General features: G+C 40.2%; 1 protein-coding gene across 1 annotated transcript in view; it reads left to right on the top strand.

Moving 5' to 3' along the window:
- ALG6 (ALG6, alpha-1,3-glucosyltransferase) overlaps positions 1–18,161 on the top strand; it is a 39,820-nt gene that overhangs the window by 3,278 nt on the left and 18,381 nt on the right. Inside the window, exons 3-7 of the mRNA XM_015416176.1 lie at positions 5,489–5,573; positions 11,003–11,092; positions 12,558–12,646; positions 15,583–15,665; positions 16,947–17,011. Coding sequence (XP_015271662.1) covers positions 5,489–5,573; positions 11,003–11,092; positions 12,558–12,646; positions 15,583–15,665; positions 16,947–17,011 — 412 coding nt within the window. The remainder of the gene's footprint in view (positions 1–5,488; positions 5,574–11,002; positions 11,093–12,557; positions 12,647–15,582; positions 15,666–16,946; positions 17,012–18,161) is intronic.

Raw genomic sequence — 18,161 nt, 5'->3', positions numbered from 1 at the left:
ATAGATTTACAGAATATATTTAACAAAATATAAAGTGTTGACTGTTTTTTCCCCAAGGTTAATTAACTTTAGGTCAATAATTCCGAAATGATGCTTTTCTATTTATTTATTTATTTGATTTTTATCCCGCCCTCCCTGCCAAGGTAGGCTCAGGGCGGCTTACAATAAAAGTTTTAAAATATATTAAAACACACGTGCTTATACAATACAGCATCATAAAATACAAAGCGTACCAAATCACAGTACAAAATAGAATAAAGGGCTACAAAGCGTACCAAATCACAGTACAAAATAGAATAAAGGGCTAGTGGCGGTGGCGTACCTGTGACCATAATATGATGGTCCAAAGTATGGCCCCCGTTAGTATCCAGCATGGCCGGCTATTGGTGTCAGCATAAAGGGCCTTAACAGTTCAGTTAATATTGTTAGTGTTGTTGATGTTGTTCGTGGCGACTCCTAATTGAAAGCCTGGTGGAAGAGCTCCATTTTACAGGCCCTGCGGAACTGTAAAAGGTCCTGCAGGGCCCTGATGTCTTCTGGGAGCTCTTTCCACCAGTGTGGAGCCACCACTGAGAAAGCCCTAGCCCTGGTAGAGGCCAGTCTGGTGTCTTTCAGACCAGGGAGAGCCAAACGATTTTGTGACCCTGACCTCAGTGCTCTCTGGGGGACATGTGAGAAACGGCGGTCCTTCAGGCGGTCCTTTTTGAGAGCTTTATCATTGAGTACTATCTGCTTTGCCCATTGCAGGTGTAGAAGCTAGCTAGAACATTTTGACTGACCTTAGGCCAGCTTTGTACTTTTATACTTGGGAACATATGCTCTTTAAGTGCAAACCTCAGTCACCATAATAAAATGTGTACTGGTATACTGCTTTAAGGGTCTGCTTAGTAATAACTTTTGAAATGTTACACTTTACAACTCTCTTCTCCCTTCTCCCGAAGGATTATGAACACAGAATTATAACTCTCTCCTTATCTGTACCCTAAGGCTACAATCCTGTATACATGCTGTTAAATCCCATTGATTTCATTGGCAGCCTCAATGCAAAGTATAGCCAACGAAGAAAATATATAATGTGCAAAACTTAAGCATGAAATACTTTCGATTATTGAAGGACAAAAATGTTTAGCTAGCTGGTCAGTTTGGTATTTAATTACCTACTACCAGAAGTGAGATTCAAGTACTTTAGATTTGGACCCATATCCTTTTTGCATCAAAGCAGAATTTTCAATAAGTATACAATGTTAACTGTGTTTTATCTGGCTAGTCTTGAAAGAAACATGCTAGCTAATAAAACACTAACTTTTGCTTTGTTTGCTTTTATTACTGTTTGCAAATGCCTAGCAATGACTGACTCAGATCTTGCTAATATTTTACTGTTTGGTCCATAGTACCCTTTGTAATATTAACTGAGGAGTACACTTTCATAACTTCTGAGAGGTGGCATCACTAATTGTTGGAAGTTCCAGGTGTGATGTCCCCTGTCTCATACCTCCAGACTGAGTGGCAACAGAGGCTAGATAGGCACACTGATCTTTCTTTCTTTCTTTCTTTCTTTCTTTCTTTCTTTCTTTCTTTCTTTCTTTCTTTCTTTCTTTCTTTCTTTCTTTCTTTCTTTCTTTCTTTCTTTCTTTCTTGTCCCCCGTAGGAGATTTTTGATTGCATTTTCTATAAACTACAACAAAATTAGGAAAGGAATCTACAAACTATGGGAGAAAGTAAAGAAAAACCACTAAAAACCCAAGAAGTGGTGGTCATACATAATGCTTATAAAATTAGCTTTTAGCTTAAAGTTCGATTAAAGTTCATTGGATGTGGTCAACAAGTATAATCTTCATACATATTAGAGATAAAACCACCAACATATCTGACTATTTAAAAAGCAATATAAGAAATGTTAGAATGGATCTTAAGGACTGTGATAACTCATTTTTTGTCCTTTTTCTTTCTCAAATGATAACTTGTTTTGGGGGCTACTGCCCCAAGTTTAGAATCTGAGTCCTCATTAGAATACGTCACTGCTCCTTCTTCTTCACTTCCCTTGATGCTGTTGCCTTCCTCCTCCTCTCCTTCTCCTGCTGGACGATTATGATGCTGTAGAAACTCATGTGCCTTTTCAACAGAGTCAATTCTTTCCTTTTTAATCTTTGAATTTAAAGATTATGACTTTGGGCACAATCCATCTGTAGGGGATGTTGTTTTTCTTTAAAAATAAAGCTGTCTCTAAATTTCTTTCTTTTCTTTCTTATTTCAAACGGAATGTCCTTCAAAGTTTTTATTTCTTTGTCCTTGATTTTCAAGTTAACTCCACTTGTCGCTTTGAGTATTTGATCTCGCACTTGTCGTCTGGAGAACCTCACCATCACTTCCCCGGGCAGATTATTCTTTCTTGTAAATTCAGAATACGACCTAAAGATTGTATCTATTTCGCTTTGTAAAGTATCCGCTTTAATATCTGCCACAGGGCCTAAAGAGTCACACATAGTCTGTTTCAAATTTTCTCCCGTCTCTTTGGGGATCCCTTGAAATCTAAGGGTGTAGCTTGCCCTTTCCATTTGCAGCTGTAACAAATGTGACTCATCAGCTGATCTTTTTTTTCCTCCATCACCTGCATTTGTTTTTTAAGCTTCTTGGTGTTGGCATCCACCTCTTTAAGCTCTTGCTGCGTTTGCTCTGGTTTTTTGGCTATCTCAGTCATCTGCATTGTTGAGTGTCGAATTTTTGGTCCAATCACGTGACTTGTTCCAGCAGAGGGCACAGTGCCTCATTCAGCATCTTTTGAAGATCTGTAACTGTGTCCTGTCTACGGACAGAACTCGCTGGGCTGGCACTTCCGGCAAGAGGCTTCAGTTTCGGTAGCTTATCTTTCTCCTCCCTCCTCGGAGGTGCCATGTTGGAGATTGTTGTTTACTTTTTGCAAAAGTTACACAGGTCCTCAAAGTCCTTAAAAATGCCTGGTAAGTTCTTATAAGCTTTTTATTTCCATCCACTTTGTTTAGATAGCCCGCTCCCCCCCTTGTCTGCTGCAAAGTGTTCACTTTTTCCCCCTGGTCGAGGGGGAGTTCCCTCCCCTCCACTTCCAATGGGGACAGCTTTCCGCTAGTTTTCTGGTGTTTTTGCTTAAACTTGACTCATATTTCAATCATGATATCACTTTAAATTCAGGTTCGCTCGGCCACCAAACGCCTAATCCTGTGTGCATCTCTAGTTCCTCGCAGGGAAGCTCTGCAGTGGGACCTTTGGGGCATGGAACAGCCCCTCTTCGCCGGCCAGACACCGGAGGAAGGGCTCTCCTAGCGCCCCATGGCTGGGAGCCCTTCGCAAGGGCTCCAGGGTAGGTGCGGACAATCGCACCCCCTCCCAGCCGTGGGCTCTGGTGCAGGTCTCCTGGAGCTCCAGGGGAACACGGCCGCCATGGCGAGCGCCAAAACAGAAAGCCCCACTGACCTTTCTTACTGTCTTTACTCTCCTGCACTGTCCTCTTTGAAATGCAGATTGTGTTCTCAGGGACCATTTCCCCTGCCTCCTTCTCTCTCACTCTGATGAAGACAACCTCTCTTCTTGCACACACCAAGAGAGACATGCGGTCCTCTCTTGGCACAATGAGGCAGATGGGCCTCTTGCCATCTGCTTTTATCATTTAGCTAGTAAGTTAGTAATCTATCATGTATCTACTCTTTCCTATCCAAAGTGTACTTCTCAAATAAAGAGAGAAGTATTTCTCTTCTAAATTTGCAATGTGGCTCTGTGTAGCTTTGTAAGCTGAGTAACCTGGTAAAGTGACGTTGCTGCATTTGTAGCTTTATTTAAGCACTTTGCTAACTAATGGTCACTGGACTAACCACACCAGTTAACCTCAATACTAATTGGTGGTACTTCTTAGGATTGCCACCCTCCAGGTAGGCAGACCTCCCAGAATTACAATTGATCCCTCGATGACAGAGATCAGTTTCCACAGAGAAAATGGCTGCTTTGGACTCTATGACATTATACCCATGTGAGCCCCCCCCCAACCCTCGTCTCCCCAGACTCCTCTCTTAGATCTCCAGGAATTTCCCAACAGGGAGCTGGCAACTCTATCTAGATGGCTGAAGAAAGTTACCAAAGTCAAAGGCACTGGCAAGAAATTTCCTCTGGCAATGTGTGTATGTTGGTATACATGTGCATGTACTAATGCAAACAAAAGCATGATATAACAACTCATATTCTGTACAGTGTGCAGCTGTTAAGAAGTATTGCACCATAAGTTCAAAATGATGAGGTAATGTGGCTCATGGTAAGGCCTAAGTCCCATTGATTATCAGTGAGTATAGCATTCATGCCATTAAAAATCTTTCCCCACAAAGGAAATCTGGGAGAGCCATACCTGAAAGCTCTTTTCAGTTTGCCCAACACAGTTATCATTTCAAGTGTCCATTGAGTGAACTTCTATTCATAGAACTGACCAGTCTGGAAATATTTTCTCAGAATGTCCTTTCTTGTAGAAATCGTCTGTGCTACCCAGGGACAAATTATATCTTTCTCTGCTGCTTGTGTGAAGTGCTCAAACATAGATCATATGAAAGAATTATAGATGGTTTCCCTATATTTAAAAGAAACTCTTCAATCTCCATGAGGCTAGAGTCAATATCTTAGCAGAAATAACTGTGTGTTCTTAATAGGTAATTACAAGAGACAGGAACTGAATAATCTGTATTTAATGTGATTAAATTGTTGCTTGGTCCTCATTTAGAACAAAGCCATAGAAATTTTACATTGATAGCGTTTTTATATAAAACATTAAAAGAATTTCCTGACAAGAGTCAGATGGGGAATGGGGGCGACTTGTCACTCATCATTTAGAAACACTGGCTGCAGGGAGAACAATAAGTTGAAAACAAGGCTGTGAAACCAAAGGATGATATAATTCCGAAAACTATATTTAGATATAAATAAAATGAGCTGTAGCTCCTAACCAGATTCAAAGCTAGAGCTTGGAAAAGAAGTATACTAAATCAGTCATTGTAAAGAAAAAAATAATTAGCTGCTGAATATAAGGTTCAAAGCAGATGATGAAAACATTTACAACTAGTAAAGGCAGAAAGGTAAGTATAGGACTCTACAGTGCATTAGCAAGCGTGTTTCTGAACAAGCCAGGTATTACATAGTTAATATTTCTGGCTGTTTTGTAAGATGATAAGAGCTTCACTTTGGTATCTGAAACAACTGAGTATAAAAAGGAATATGCCCATCAAAGAATTACCTAGAATACTGAAAGTATTCCTCGGCTGATGCCATCCTGAAGATTCTTTTTGTGCTGAAAAATTTATTGTAAAATACTCTCAGGTGTTAATTTTTGACACACAGTTATTATCCGGATCATACTAATTTCCACATAAACTGTTGAATTTAGAGCAGTACTAGTGAACTATCAATAAGATAACTAATTAGTACACTAATTCACAAATTAATAAGCTAATAATTTTGATACACATTGTTGGTTTTCTAGGTGCAGGAAAATCACCGTTATATGGTGACTATGAAGCTCAAAGGCACTGGCAAGAAGTTACCTACAATCTTCCAGTCAAGCACTGGTATGTCTTATTTTAAAAATTTAGATTGTATTTTTCCTTGTACAAAGAAAATCTTGTGATACATATGTAGAACAAAGGAGTTTTAACTCCCAGCTGTCTTTAACAGTTTTTGAATTACTCAAAATGTATGGTTATGTTTCCTTTGAAATACTTGTATTTTAAAAGCATTGGGAATATTGGGCAGAGTAATCCAAAAAGATGAAGAATTGTATAGCATCTAAAAATAACAATGTGATCTATTGCCATTGGCATTTTAGCAAAGCTGTGACAAAATGTTTACTTCAAAAAGATTCCTGCAGTTTGTCATTTAATATTTTAAAATTGTTTTTACAGCTTTGTAAGCAATATGAAATATCTGGAAACCTGGGGTTCAGACAAAATTAGTAGGTTTCAAATTTTCATCTCTGCCTTTGTGCCACTGTTTCTGTTCAGCTGAGTAGTTTTATTGTAGCCCTCAAAGGCTGACATAATGTTGGACAAATGTCATATTATAGTCTCATTGCCCAATTGGTGAGCTGTGCCACAGCCGGGAAAGGCAAGGCATGTATAAAACCCTGTAGACAGACAAGCTGCTAAAGGTGTACTGAAATGAAAGAGGGTTCAGTTTAGGAGAAGGGAGATAGAACAAGACAGCAAAGGTATTAGCAGATGAAGTAGGAAGCAGAATTTAGTAAGGATAAGTCATAGGACCAAGGAATGGTAAAATAGAAAAAGAGGCATACTGAGGGCAGAGAGAGCCCTTTGTGATGGCATTGTCTTACCCTTCAGATGATACAGTAAAATGCACCAGTCTGGTAGGTGCAATTTATTTATTTGTTTCTTTAATTTAGGAAACATGTATGCTACCTCAGGAACCTGCTGGAGGTAGCTAACAATAAAAAGAAATAAAAATAATTCTACATTACATAAAACAATAATAAAGCAATGTAAAATACTAAACCCATCTCTCCTATATTATAAAGCTGATTTGGTGGTGGCACGTTGCTGAACATTCCACACAGCGCCCACAGCCTTTGGCTCCATGATCTGTCATTCAGAAGCTGTCCCTATCCACTGGCTGCGTTGCCTGAGTCTCGCCTCCAATATTCTAAACAGTTTGCTTTTCCTCTCCCCCCAATAGCCAGTCAGAACACAGAGGTCATTTGCATCTGTGGCTTGATTGGCCTTTGCCTCTAACATTCTAAACAGTTTGCTGTTGCTTTTGGGAGTCCGGAGATAAAATAAATACCCCAGTCTCTCTGTGGGGCCTGGAGATCTCCCACAAATCACCGTGTTTCCCAGCCACAGCACATCATTTCCCCTACAGAAAATTTCCCAGCTGTTACAACTGATGTCCAGATGACCAAGATCAGTTCTCCTGGAGACAATGGCTGCTTTGGGCAGTGGACTCTATGGCATTATACCCTGCTGAGGTCCCTCCCCACCCCAAACCCTGCCCTCCCCAGGCTCTACCCCTCAAATCTACAGCTATTTCCCAACCCAGAGTTGGCAACCCTGTAACTGGCTACGGAACTGTTTTCCAGACTCTTGGAATCCAGAAGACATGGCATAGGAGGAGGTGCTTTTCTACCTTACCTGCCACTGCATAACCCCAAATTAACATAAGCCAACCTCCAGGCGGCACCTGGAGATCTCCAGCTATTACAACTGATGTCCAGATGACCAAAATCAGTTCTCCTGGAGACAATGGCTGCTTTGGCCAGTGGACTCTGGCATTATACCCTGCTGAGGTCCCTCCACACCCCAAACCTTGCCCTTCCCAGGCTCTACCCCTCAAATCTACAGGTCTGGCCCTCCCCTTAGTATTGCCAGCCTCCAGGCAGCACCTTGAGATCTCCAAGATCAGTTCTCCTGGAGGAAATGGCTGCTTTGGGCAGTGGACTCTATAGAATTATACCCTGCTGAGGTCCCTCCAAACCCTGCCCTCCCCAGGCTCTGCCGCTCAAATCTACAGGTATTTCTCAACCCAGAGTTGGTAACCCTGTAACTGGCTATGGAACCGATTTCCAGACCCTTGGAAGCCAGAAGACATGGCATAGGAGGAGGTGCTTTTCTACCTTAGCTGTCACTGCATAGCCCCAAATCAACGTAAGTCAGGGGTGGAGGGAACCAAACCTGTTACCATGAGGCTGTCCTCCCATACTACCCACTTGAGGCAGCAAAATGACTTGAGACAGCCCTGCCTTATAGCTAAGCAGAAGGAAATAAACATGGCTTCCCTCTGCCACCCCACGAGCCACAGCCAGGACACTCATCTGGAGATTCCTTCTAGAGCTCGCTGTATTTCTTCCCACAACGGGCCTTCCTCCTAGTCAATAATAAACCCCATGAGAGAACTAGCAATAAAACCACCATAAAAGGGCATAAAAGCAGCAGCAAAGAAATTTCAGTAGAGGTCATAGAATAGCAGTCAGGAGGGATATTGGTACAAAAAACCCAGACAGCTTTAAAAGGATGGGATTAAACTTCAGCTAAAAGCTTGGTTAGTGAGAAATGTTTTGCAGTGCATCCTGTGCATTTACTCTAGTTTTAGCCTGCTCTTTTCACTGGGCTGGACTACAGTAACTGTGTATAGGATTGCACTGATAGCCTGGTGAGCCTCAAGGGAGAGGGAGTTCCAAGGGGTGAGGCACCACTACCGAGAAAGTCCTGTCTCCAGTTGTTACCAGGTGGTGTCACAGAGACCAAAGTATGGGAAGATCCTTGACAGGTGAGGAGGTGGTCCTTCAGTTACCCCATCACAAGTTGTTTAGGCAAACGGATGATGTGCTTTTCCTGGAGTCCTTAGTTACCAGTAAGTCCATAGCTCAGTAGTTAGGTTTTTAAAAAGAGATGATGATCTCCATTAGTAAGGCTATAAAATACCTCGATTAGATGCCATAAAGTGTTGTTTCCTGTTACAGTACATAATACTAGAGTAGTTAGCTGGGGGTCTGATTCAGTTTTGGGCAGCTCCATATGTTCCATTGCAAAAGTTTGTGCGCTGCTGGTATAAATGCATGAATAATGAATGGAACCATGATAAAATTGCAAGGAGGTGCTTATGTCATTCAGGAATGGTATGTTAGGGGAAGGGCTGTAAGCATTATCAATATTATAAAGATTAATGGACTAGAATTTATAGTCAAGAGTATGAAGAGCAATGAGGGTATATTTGTCAATGAGATAAGTACTGAATGCTGCAGCCGATGGGTATTGCTTGTTTAATTTTGGAAAGTTATAATTTTCAGTCAACTGCTTCATAAAAGCAGGTTATAACAGTATGAAAAATGTAACAGGAAACAATTTGATAATAGTTGGTATTCTTGCAACAGTAAACAGATTGGTGATCCACTGGAGTTTGGTGGAATATAGCCTTTCCTAAAAGTTAATCCTGTAAAGTCTTTGAAGAAGCTTCACTATTAATGTTATTCATGTATGCTCAAATGTTCACTTCCTTTGTTCAGAAACAAAGTATATTAAAAAGGTAGGCTATAAACTACAAATGTGATTTGTATGTAGTTTTCCTGCATGTGATCTTTCTGAGCCAGAGGCACGAATTTAAATCTTTTTGCCTTTCTCCCCTTTCTGTAGAGCCCATGCATATTTATCAAAAACAACCTTGACAGCATCTTTTCTTATATTACTGGCTAAGAAGGTGCCCATTCTTATCTTTTCACAAACTTTTTTTGTGGAATCTAACACTGAATAAGAGCACAATACACGAAGTGAGTGGGACACTAGTACATTGCAGAATATTAAAATTCAGATTAAGGATATAAACTATCCTAGCATGACAAATTTTGAATGGTAGGATAAGGGGCAGAAATGCAGTTTTAAGAAATATGATTTATCATGAATTGTTCATAAGATACTTCAGGCTGCTCATAAGGTATTCAAGAAATATCATTTATTGTAATAAATGTCAAAAATTGGCTGCATTTGAGTGGATAGACTGGAAAAGCTAAGAACTTGCCCCTTGGCAATTATAAAATACTAGTCACTCTGTTTCACAGAGATTTAAAAGGTCTGATGTCTTATTTTTGTAACTTTTATTTTCGTTGAATAAAACCTTCTGCCTTTCAACTTGAAGATGTGGCTAAATTCTGACTTAAGTCTACCGAAAGATAAGTACAGGAGAGTCATATGAATGAAAATCTTTTGCCTTTGTACTTTCATAATGTTCTCTTGAGGTTATTTTATTTGGCTCGTTTGTAAAGCTGTAATTGAATGTGTTATTACTGGCTTGTCTGAACAGGTTTGTGACCCTTGCCACCTATTTAAGAGGCACTGTATCAATAAGTTACAACAGTTAAGGTAGGGTTAAGTCCTTAGAAACTCCTGGTCCTTCCATAAACCAGCAGTGCAATCTGGAGATGTTTGATCTGGAGTGGTATTTTTCCCCCTAAGCACCACGTTTTCTGACAGTAATTGTCAGTAATTTTTCTCAAAAGGCTGAGTTGTGCATGTGTTTCTTTTTTGAGTAGAAGGGGCAGCTTTAGATCTGTGAAACCTGCCTTAAGTATGGGGTAGCCTGTGCTGAAGATTGCAAAACTAAGTAAATGTGAGTTAAGTAAGAATAAATTTTGTTTATTTTGAGAGAATTGTATTTCAGGTATACTCACTACCCCAAGCCAGATGCCAAGATATCTTGTGGCAGTAAAATGACACAAAAATCTGATTGAAACATGCTATGGGTATTGTGGAGCACAGTCAATTCAGCCCCCCGCAAACATCTTCCATTATTGATCACTGATGTTTTTTGTATTTGTGGGATTATTTTTCAACTCTAATCTCATATTTATCTGTGCTGAAATAAATATGAAGTCCATTGTTTGCTTCAACCTATAGACAACTATAAACTGAAGAGTGGCTGTGCAAAGGGACACTGTATAATGATGTTTAGATAACAATGTCTTAAAAGGACTAAGTTGTTGAGTCACTTTCGTACGTGTTTTGCCAGAAAAAGGGTAACTAGAGTGACTGTCCCAGCATTTTTACTAAAAAGTTTGCTAATATAATTTGCACAGAAATGTGCAGTTCCCTTTTCAGTTGCACCACTTGTCTTGAGTGCCTGATGCCCTTGTTATGACAGGTGAATTGCCATCTTGTCAAAGGAAGACCAAGCCTCTCTTGTCCCACTCAAGATAACTGCAAAATATGCCAGTACAATTTGGTCATATTAAATGAGTAGAGGAACAAATCTCTTTGGGCTTCTCTTCAACCTTACCACAGACATCATCAATTGTATCCAGAGTGAGTGTGAGCCCAGATAGGACTATCTGTAGAAAAGAATCTATAACACAAATGGTGTGGGAAATAAAATTCTGAGAATATATATATATATATAATGGAAGGGTTGCTTATTAGACCGAAGTTACAATACATTACCTTTCAAAGATGTAGCCTTACATGAATTAATTTCAAGGTTTCATTTTGGGTTTTTCCAGGTACTTCAACACCAGTGACAATAATTTACAATACTGGGGCCTTGATTATCCACCACTTACTGCTTATCACAGTCTCTTGTGTGCTTATGTGTAAGTTAATTACGTAAGATTATTTTAAATACATCTTGTTTTCTAAAAGTAAGAAAGAAATGAAGACTGATTCAGAAGTTTGTTGCACTCATGGGAGTTCTGAGATTCCACCTACACAAAGCTTTCCCCATTAATGATGTTATCTCTCTGTGTGCATCTCTTTCTACCTTAACACATATCTGTTAATGGTTGGCCGACCAGATACTGCCCCAGAAGATCTGGCCAGCTGTTCGGGGGCCATGGTGGGATGGTTAAAACAGAGCCGCCTGAAGCTGAACCCATCGAAGATGGAGGTCCTATGGCTAAATTGGGGGAGGGGGAGGGGCCCTTCAGAGAGCTTTATATTCAATTGGTACCAACTTGCTGGTCCCAAAATGGTCTGGCTGCCCAGCCTGAAGGAACTCTCTCCCCAGTGAGATCCAGGCCCGCTGGGCATATGGTCAAGGACAGCGATGGTCAGAGAGATCAGTGGTCTCCCAGGGTCCTCCCCCCTTTATTTCTACGTTCTCTTGTTTAAGACCCTCATTAATATGTGGCGACCTACAAACTATTGATTCTGTCTTTACTATATGGCTGGTCTCAGTCTTTATTTAGTAGACTGTCCAAAAGTGAGTCAGCTCATAATATTTTAATTATTTAGTGGATAAGAATATGTGTTGTATCTAGTCTCACAGCGACGTATTCTATATCAACAGCAATCTTGCTTTGTACAAATATCTCAGTATTTGGGATACCTCTTAGGCATTTTGAACATAGAGGACTATGTTGTATTTTATGTTTCGTAGCCACAGGCACCAATAGGAATTTTGGATAATCTTCCACGCTTGGCAGAATGTAATGTGATTAACAGAAGCTACAAGGTCATAGTGAAGGTTCAGCAAGGAAGCCTTGCATAGTCATGCAAATCTTTCCTATTGTGAGCTGTGGAAGAGGAAAGGAGTACTGTTCCTCATAGAGCTTGGACTCCACAGCCTAGCATTAGAGCTTCAGGTGCTCAAGCTTGCAGGCGCTGTTTCTCAATTTAGGGGATGGATATGGGGAAGATGCACATTAAAGAGTTTGAACTGTCAGAAATCATATAGCATAAGAAGATTGGGTGTGATGTATTTACTGAGATATTATATAATTATTTCTAAGGTGTTTTTTCAACATGGCCTTCAGTCAGTAATGGAAAGCCTTCAGACAATTGGATTTATACAGGAAGAGAATTCCCACAGGTTAATCCAAGGTGAAGAATATTAGTACAGGTGATAGATTTGCTCAAAATCCATTGTTCTCAGTTTCTTGCTTTACATTTTTAAAAATCACAAGTAATCTTGTTCTATCCTATGTGAAAGAGTAGTCATTTTCAGTTTGCTTTATTGCTAATCAGTATTTAATTACTATGCAGGACAGTATGTGCATGTTATTTGTACTGCTGAACTGAACGGTTAGCTGTGAGAATTCTCTTTTTTATGTTTTACAGGGCAAAGTTAATAAATCCAAGCTGGATTTCCCTGCACACTTCCCATGGGCATGAGAGTCTACCACACAAGTTATTCATGCGAGCAACAGGTAGAAAACTATATTACTTCAACATGAGCTCAGAATGGTCCTATGTTTTTATAAGGGGATTAGACAGATTCATGGAGGAGTGATCTCTTAGTGGCTACTAGCCATGGTGACTGAAGGGAACCTCCATGTTCAGAGGCAGTAAACCTCTGAACACCAGTGCCAGGAGGTGAGGTCAGGGGAAGGCCTCGGCCTGATCTTCAGAGGAACTGGTTGGCTACTGTACAACAGAATGCTGAACCAGATAGACTACTGGTCTAATCCAGCAGGCCTCTTCTTATGCTCTGCAATGTTGCAGCGAAGCCATGTTTTCTGGGTGGGACGGATGCACAGAGATAAAGAGGGAGGGGACGACTACCAACAATTTCTTTGTATTATAATCTGGAGTGTCCTCAGCCTATGCAACCTTGTGTTGACAAAAGTACTGTAATTAGGTAGCTAGCAGCATGGTTGTAGGGAGGGACTATTACAGTGGTGCCCTGACCTGGATAGCCCTGGTTGGCCCAACCTCATCAGAACTCAGAAGTTAAGTAAGGTCAGCCCTGGTCAGTATTTGGATGAGAGACCACCAAGGAAGTCTCGGGTATCTGCACAGAGTCAGGCAATGGCAAACCACCTCTGAATGTCTCTTGTCTTGACAACACTATGGGGTTGCCATAAGTCAGCTGTGACTTGACAGCAAAAACTCCTCAACAACATTAGTCGAATGCTTGGTTTGCACATGGAAGGATTCATGTTCAATTCACAAACCTCGAGTTAAAGGATCTTGAGAAACAGTCTTGGGAAAACAACTTAGCCTGAAACATTGTACAGCTGCTGCCAGTCAGAAAAGACAATACTGGGATAAATGGACTAATGGTCTAGAATGGCTTTATACATTCACAGGCTATATAATTGTGCCTGTCTGGCCATAGAAAGAACTGCTCTTAGGGTAGCATATCTGAAGGGCACCTTATTAACAGTTTGCCCATTTGCCATAATAGTTTTGTTAATTCTTGCTGGAAAATCATTACCTGTGCCTCAACTTCTCTACAATATTAAAATAATGTGAAACTTGAGGTTTTGAACTGACCAAATTCCTCGAGACTCTAAAAATGTCTCTGCAAATGTTTTGGAACTTTCAAGAAGCACTGCAAAAAAAGCCTAATATCTGCTACAGATTAGGTTTGGTGAAGGTATTTTAAAGATTATTACTACCAACTTTTAAATAGTGAATTACACTGAGGGCTTTTTAATATTTAGGTAATGAAGTTGTCTTCCCCCCTAGAATCACTGGAATTACATAGATGTTAATTAATATATATTTATATGCAAAACCAAATAATTGTAAGTACTGCAAATCACTAGTTCTGTTATATTGTTGCTTTACCATTTTTCCAGAACTTTCCAGTGCTCCTATAAATAGCCATAAAGACTGATGTTCATTTGCCTTTATAACTAAACCCAGTGGGGAAAAGACAGCAGTCATTTTCACAGGCATATTAATTTATAGTTTGTGGTGGGTAATGAAGAAAAGCATGGACTGCAGTGTCACTCAGTAACTTATCAGACAGCCTAAACACCTCATTATTTATTAGTTTATGTTCAGTCTTTTTCTTCTCTACGGGATTGACTGGAGTCCTGTAAAATCCCCTTATGATACGCCAGTGTCGTCTTATTGCCAATTATCCTGGGCAGAATCAGACACTCCTCCACACCACCTCTTGTGTTGGCCACAAACCCTTCCATCTGGTCTCCAGTAATTGATTATATTTTAAAAATCACTAGAACCAAATTACCCTTGAAATGGTGTTTAATAATGCTCAAATCAACATGCTTGACAAACCATTGATGGTACAAACTAAGAAAATAGATAGGCATTCTTTTAACAATAGCCATTAAACTAGTGCATCAGGGTTACAAAATTCAATACAAGTTAACTGTTGACTGTTAGTTTTACACGTTTTAAGAATCCCTTTCTTGAGCACAGCCACAGAGAACAAACTCTGTCAAAGACATTACAATATAAGAGCCTTAGTATTGGTCTTCCAGAAAAAGACATATAGACAATACAAGTCATGGCAGTAGCTTTTATGGGATCAACTCACAAACCCAGTTGATTTGCCAACTAGTTAACATGCTTAAACATAACTATATTGCAGTGAATTATTTAAATTAATGTGAAGAGAGGCTGCTTTTTGTTTGTCCTGAATCTACTACCAGTTTTACTGGATGACCTCAAGACCTACTGCTTCTTTCTATCTGCTTTCTCCACATAATACATAATTTTATAAACTTCTAGGCCTATTTCCATTTGATCATCTGGCAATCCTAACAAGAAGTAATAAATAACTAGATTCAGGTGGGGTAGCCATGTTGGTCTGAAGCAGCAGAACAAAGTTTGAGTCCAGTGGCACCTTTAAGACCAACAGAGTTTCACTGAAGAAGTGTGCGTGCACACAAAAGCTTATGCCTTAAATAAAACTTCATTGGTCTTAAAGGTGCCACTGGACTCAAACTTTGTTCTAATAAATAACTAATAATGCTTGTATCCTTTTGCAGCAGAAGGATATTGTCACTTCTAGAACAAAGGTCAAGTATTGAACCAGCCCTGCTCTTTTGAGAGCATTTGCAGCCTAACATTTGTACCTGGGTTGAATAGTATATAGTTAATGTCTGGGTTACTATAGTGTTAATCCTGACTGACTTTCGTAATTTGTTTCGAAAAATTCACCTAAGTTTCAAATGCAAATGGAAAGTGAAAATGCCAAGAATAATCGCAGTTAAACAAGTATAAAGGCAACAGTCGTGATAGTCTGACCCACAATCAAACAGTCATAAGACTTATAATAATTGCAGGTCAGCAGTCATGAGGCAGCATAGGAGGAAAAAAGCCATACTGCCTGTAGATTGATAAATAATATTTGTGTGTTTTTACACATAATTTTTCTGTCTTGCAGTTCTTGTTGCTGATATGCTAGTTTACATACCTGCAGTAATCTTGTACTGTTGCCATTTAAGGGAAACCTCAACCAAGAAGAAGGTTGGCCTGGCTTTTTTAAACATCTTGCTTTATGTATGAATACAATGTTTTGTTCAGCTGCAGGAGTGAAATTGGTTCATGTAATGTAATCAGAGTATATTTTCTGGTAATGTAAAATGGATAAGTATTTGTTCTTGTTAAATTGTCATGACATCAGTTATTGGAATGTTTTACAAGAACAAAATCCACTGGTGGTTGACCCAATCTGTAGATTGCAAAAGATGTGGGTTAGAAAAAACTTAATTTCTTTCTAATTTACAAAGAGGCTCAACGTGAGATCTGGGCTTGATCCCATCTAAATCCATGCATGCAAGCACAGCTTAGGGAAGGAACCCCAAAATACCCCTGAAATGCTGCTCCTGGAGAACAGGAAGCCCTTAGGAGCAACATGCAGTGGGAACTGGACGGCTGCCGTAGGAGGAAGGAGATATCCCCCCTCTTGCCCGTGGGGTCTTTTTTACACGATCCAGTTGTCTGCTTCCAAAGTCACAACTGAAGCAGGTCAAGATCTCATGGTGAGGAATGCAGATGTGTTGGAGGTAATTTCAAATAATTCTTCTTGTGAATATCTAAAATGATACCTAGGCTGACTAGTAGCCATGATACTGGGCAGTAGTATAGGAGGAGAGGGATTTAACCCCCCCATACACCATTTTTTCATTGGAAATAGCCCCTTTCCCATAGTAGCTGCTTGCCCTTCAGGGGAAATCTTAGCAGTGTGTTTCTCTGGGGTGAGCGGGGAGTGTTATATTGGGATAGTAGTCAATGCTCCCTCTAAGCTGTGGAGTCTTGTGAGCAAAAATTCTACTTTGTGAGCTACTGGCATTAAAGCTGTGGGTGAGCGACTGGGCTCCTGCATAAATTTGTTTGCCCTGGAGCCATCCTTCCTGAGCAAAGACGAAAATGTGTGAGCCGGAAGCTAAAAAACTGTGAGCTAGCTCACACTAACTCAGCTTAGAAGGAACACTGATAGTAGTGCATTGGGAAAGACAAAATACGTTTTCTGTGATACTGTAGCCCTGATTAGGATTGAGGCTTTCTCTCCCCATGGCCAGGGAAATACTGATCAAGGAATCTTGCACATCATGTTTATATTGGCCGTTTGCTACTTTTGTGAAATAGCAATACAAAAAGTTGTGCACTTGACATAGTCTTGCTTGCCTCTTTTTAGATGGCAGAAGTGAAGCAAATTGGCTGATACCCATCATATGCTCTATTTAGGGCATGATGATCTATTACAAGATTAGGTAACTTTAAAAAAATGTCTTTTTATTTCCACAGATCGCTACTGCTCTGTGCATATTGCTGTATCCAGGCCTTATTCTCATTGATTATGGACATTTTCAGTATCCTTACATATTCTGTAATGGCAGAATACCTACAAACTTGATTCTGTAACTCTACACCAATCTTTTTATACAGTGAACAAGGATTAACATTGCCTATAAATATTTGTATTTTGCATACTTCCCCTGTATGATTACATCTCTTAATATATATAATTGTAGGGTGATTTTATTTATGTAATCCATAATAATGTGTCTTTCTCATGAACTTCACTAATCCTATTAAAATCTTATATATAAATATAAAAATATTTTTAAAATTTTGTAGGATTAGTGAAAAAAGACACATTGAGTTTGGATTATGTAGGTAATTTTCTGTCTGCAGAAAACCATGGATCTTTCCCATGTTTTTCACTCACCAGCAGTCCCTTCTGACTTCCAGAAAATTTATTCTTGGGGCCATGGGTCCTACATGGATGAATACCCATGCAGAGTGTGTGTGTGTGTGTGTGTGAGAGAGAGAGAGAGAGAGAGAGAGAGAGATCTGGGAGATATGTGTTAGCAGAGCGGGTACTTGCAGAACAGGGAGAAAGGACGTGCCCCCTTCACACCTCCCCAGTGCAACCCCTGGTCTGTATGGCTGTTAATCCAAATGGATCCTGTGATACCAGGAATACACTGCTGGGTGACGGAGAATGCTTGCACCAAGGGATTGTAGGATCTAACCTAGAGTCATTACACGATCACAGAGATCTGTTCCTGTTACATGGAGGAGGAGATTGGATTTATACCCCTCCCTTCACTACCCAAAGGTGTCTCAGAGCAGCTTACAAACTCCTTTCCCTTCCCCTCCCCACAACAGACACCCTGTGAGGTAGGTGGGGCTGAGAAAATTCTGACAGAAACTGCTCTTTTTTCAAGAACAGCTGTGCCAGAATTATGGCTTGCCCAAGGTCATTCAGCCAGGTGCAAGTGGAGGAGTGGGGAATCAAACCCGGTTCTCCCAGTTTAGAGTCCGTGCACTTAACCACTACACCAAACTGGTGTAGTGATTGTGACAGCATGCACTCAGAGCCAAGACAGATCTGACACTGGCAGGTCTGTGATTCAGTTTTCCTAACATTTAATAGCTGCTTGCAGGAGAAGGAGTTCAATGCTTCCACTACTGTGTGATTTCATTTACTGTCCCCATAGCTGTTGTTAGGTATGG

The sequence above is a fragment of the Gekko japonicus genome, unplaced genomic scaffold (assembly GCF_001447785.1).
Source record: "Gekko japonicus isolate JY-2015 unplaced genomic scaffold, Gekko_japonicus_V1.1 scaffold479, whole genome shotgun sequence".
Taxonomy (NCBI): Eukaryota; Metazoa; Chordata; class Lepidosauria; order Squamata; family Gekkonidae; genus Gekko; species Gekko japonicus.
Note: the sequence above shows the minus strand (reverse complement) of the source record. Positions and strands in the feature narration are given on the sequence as shown.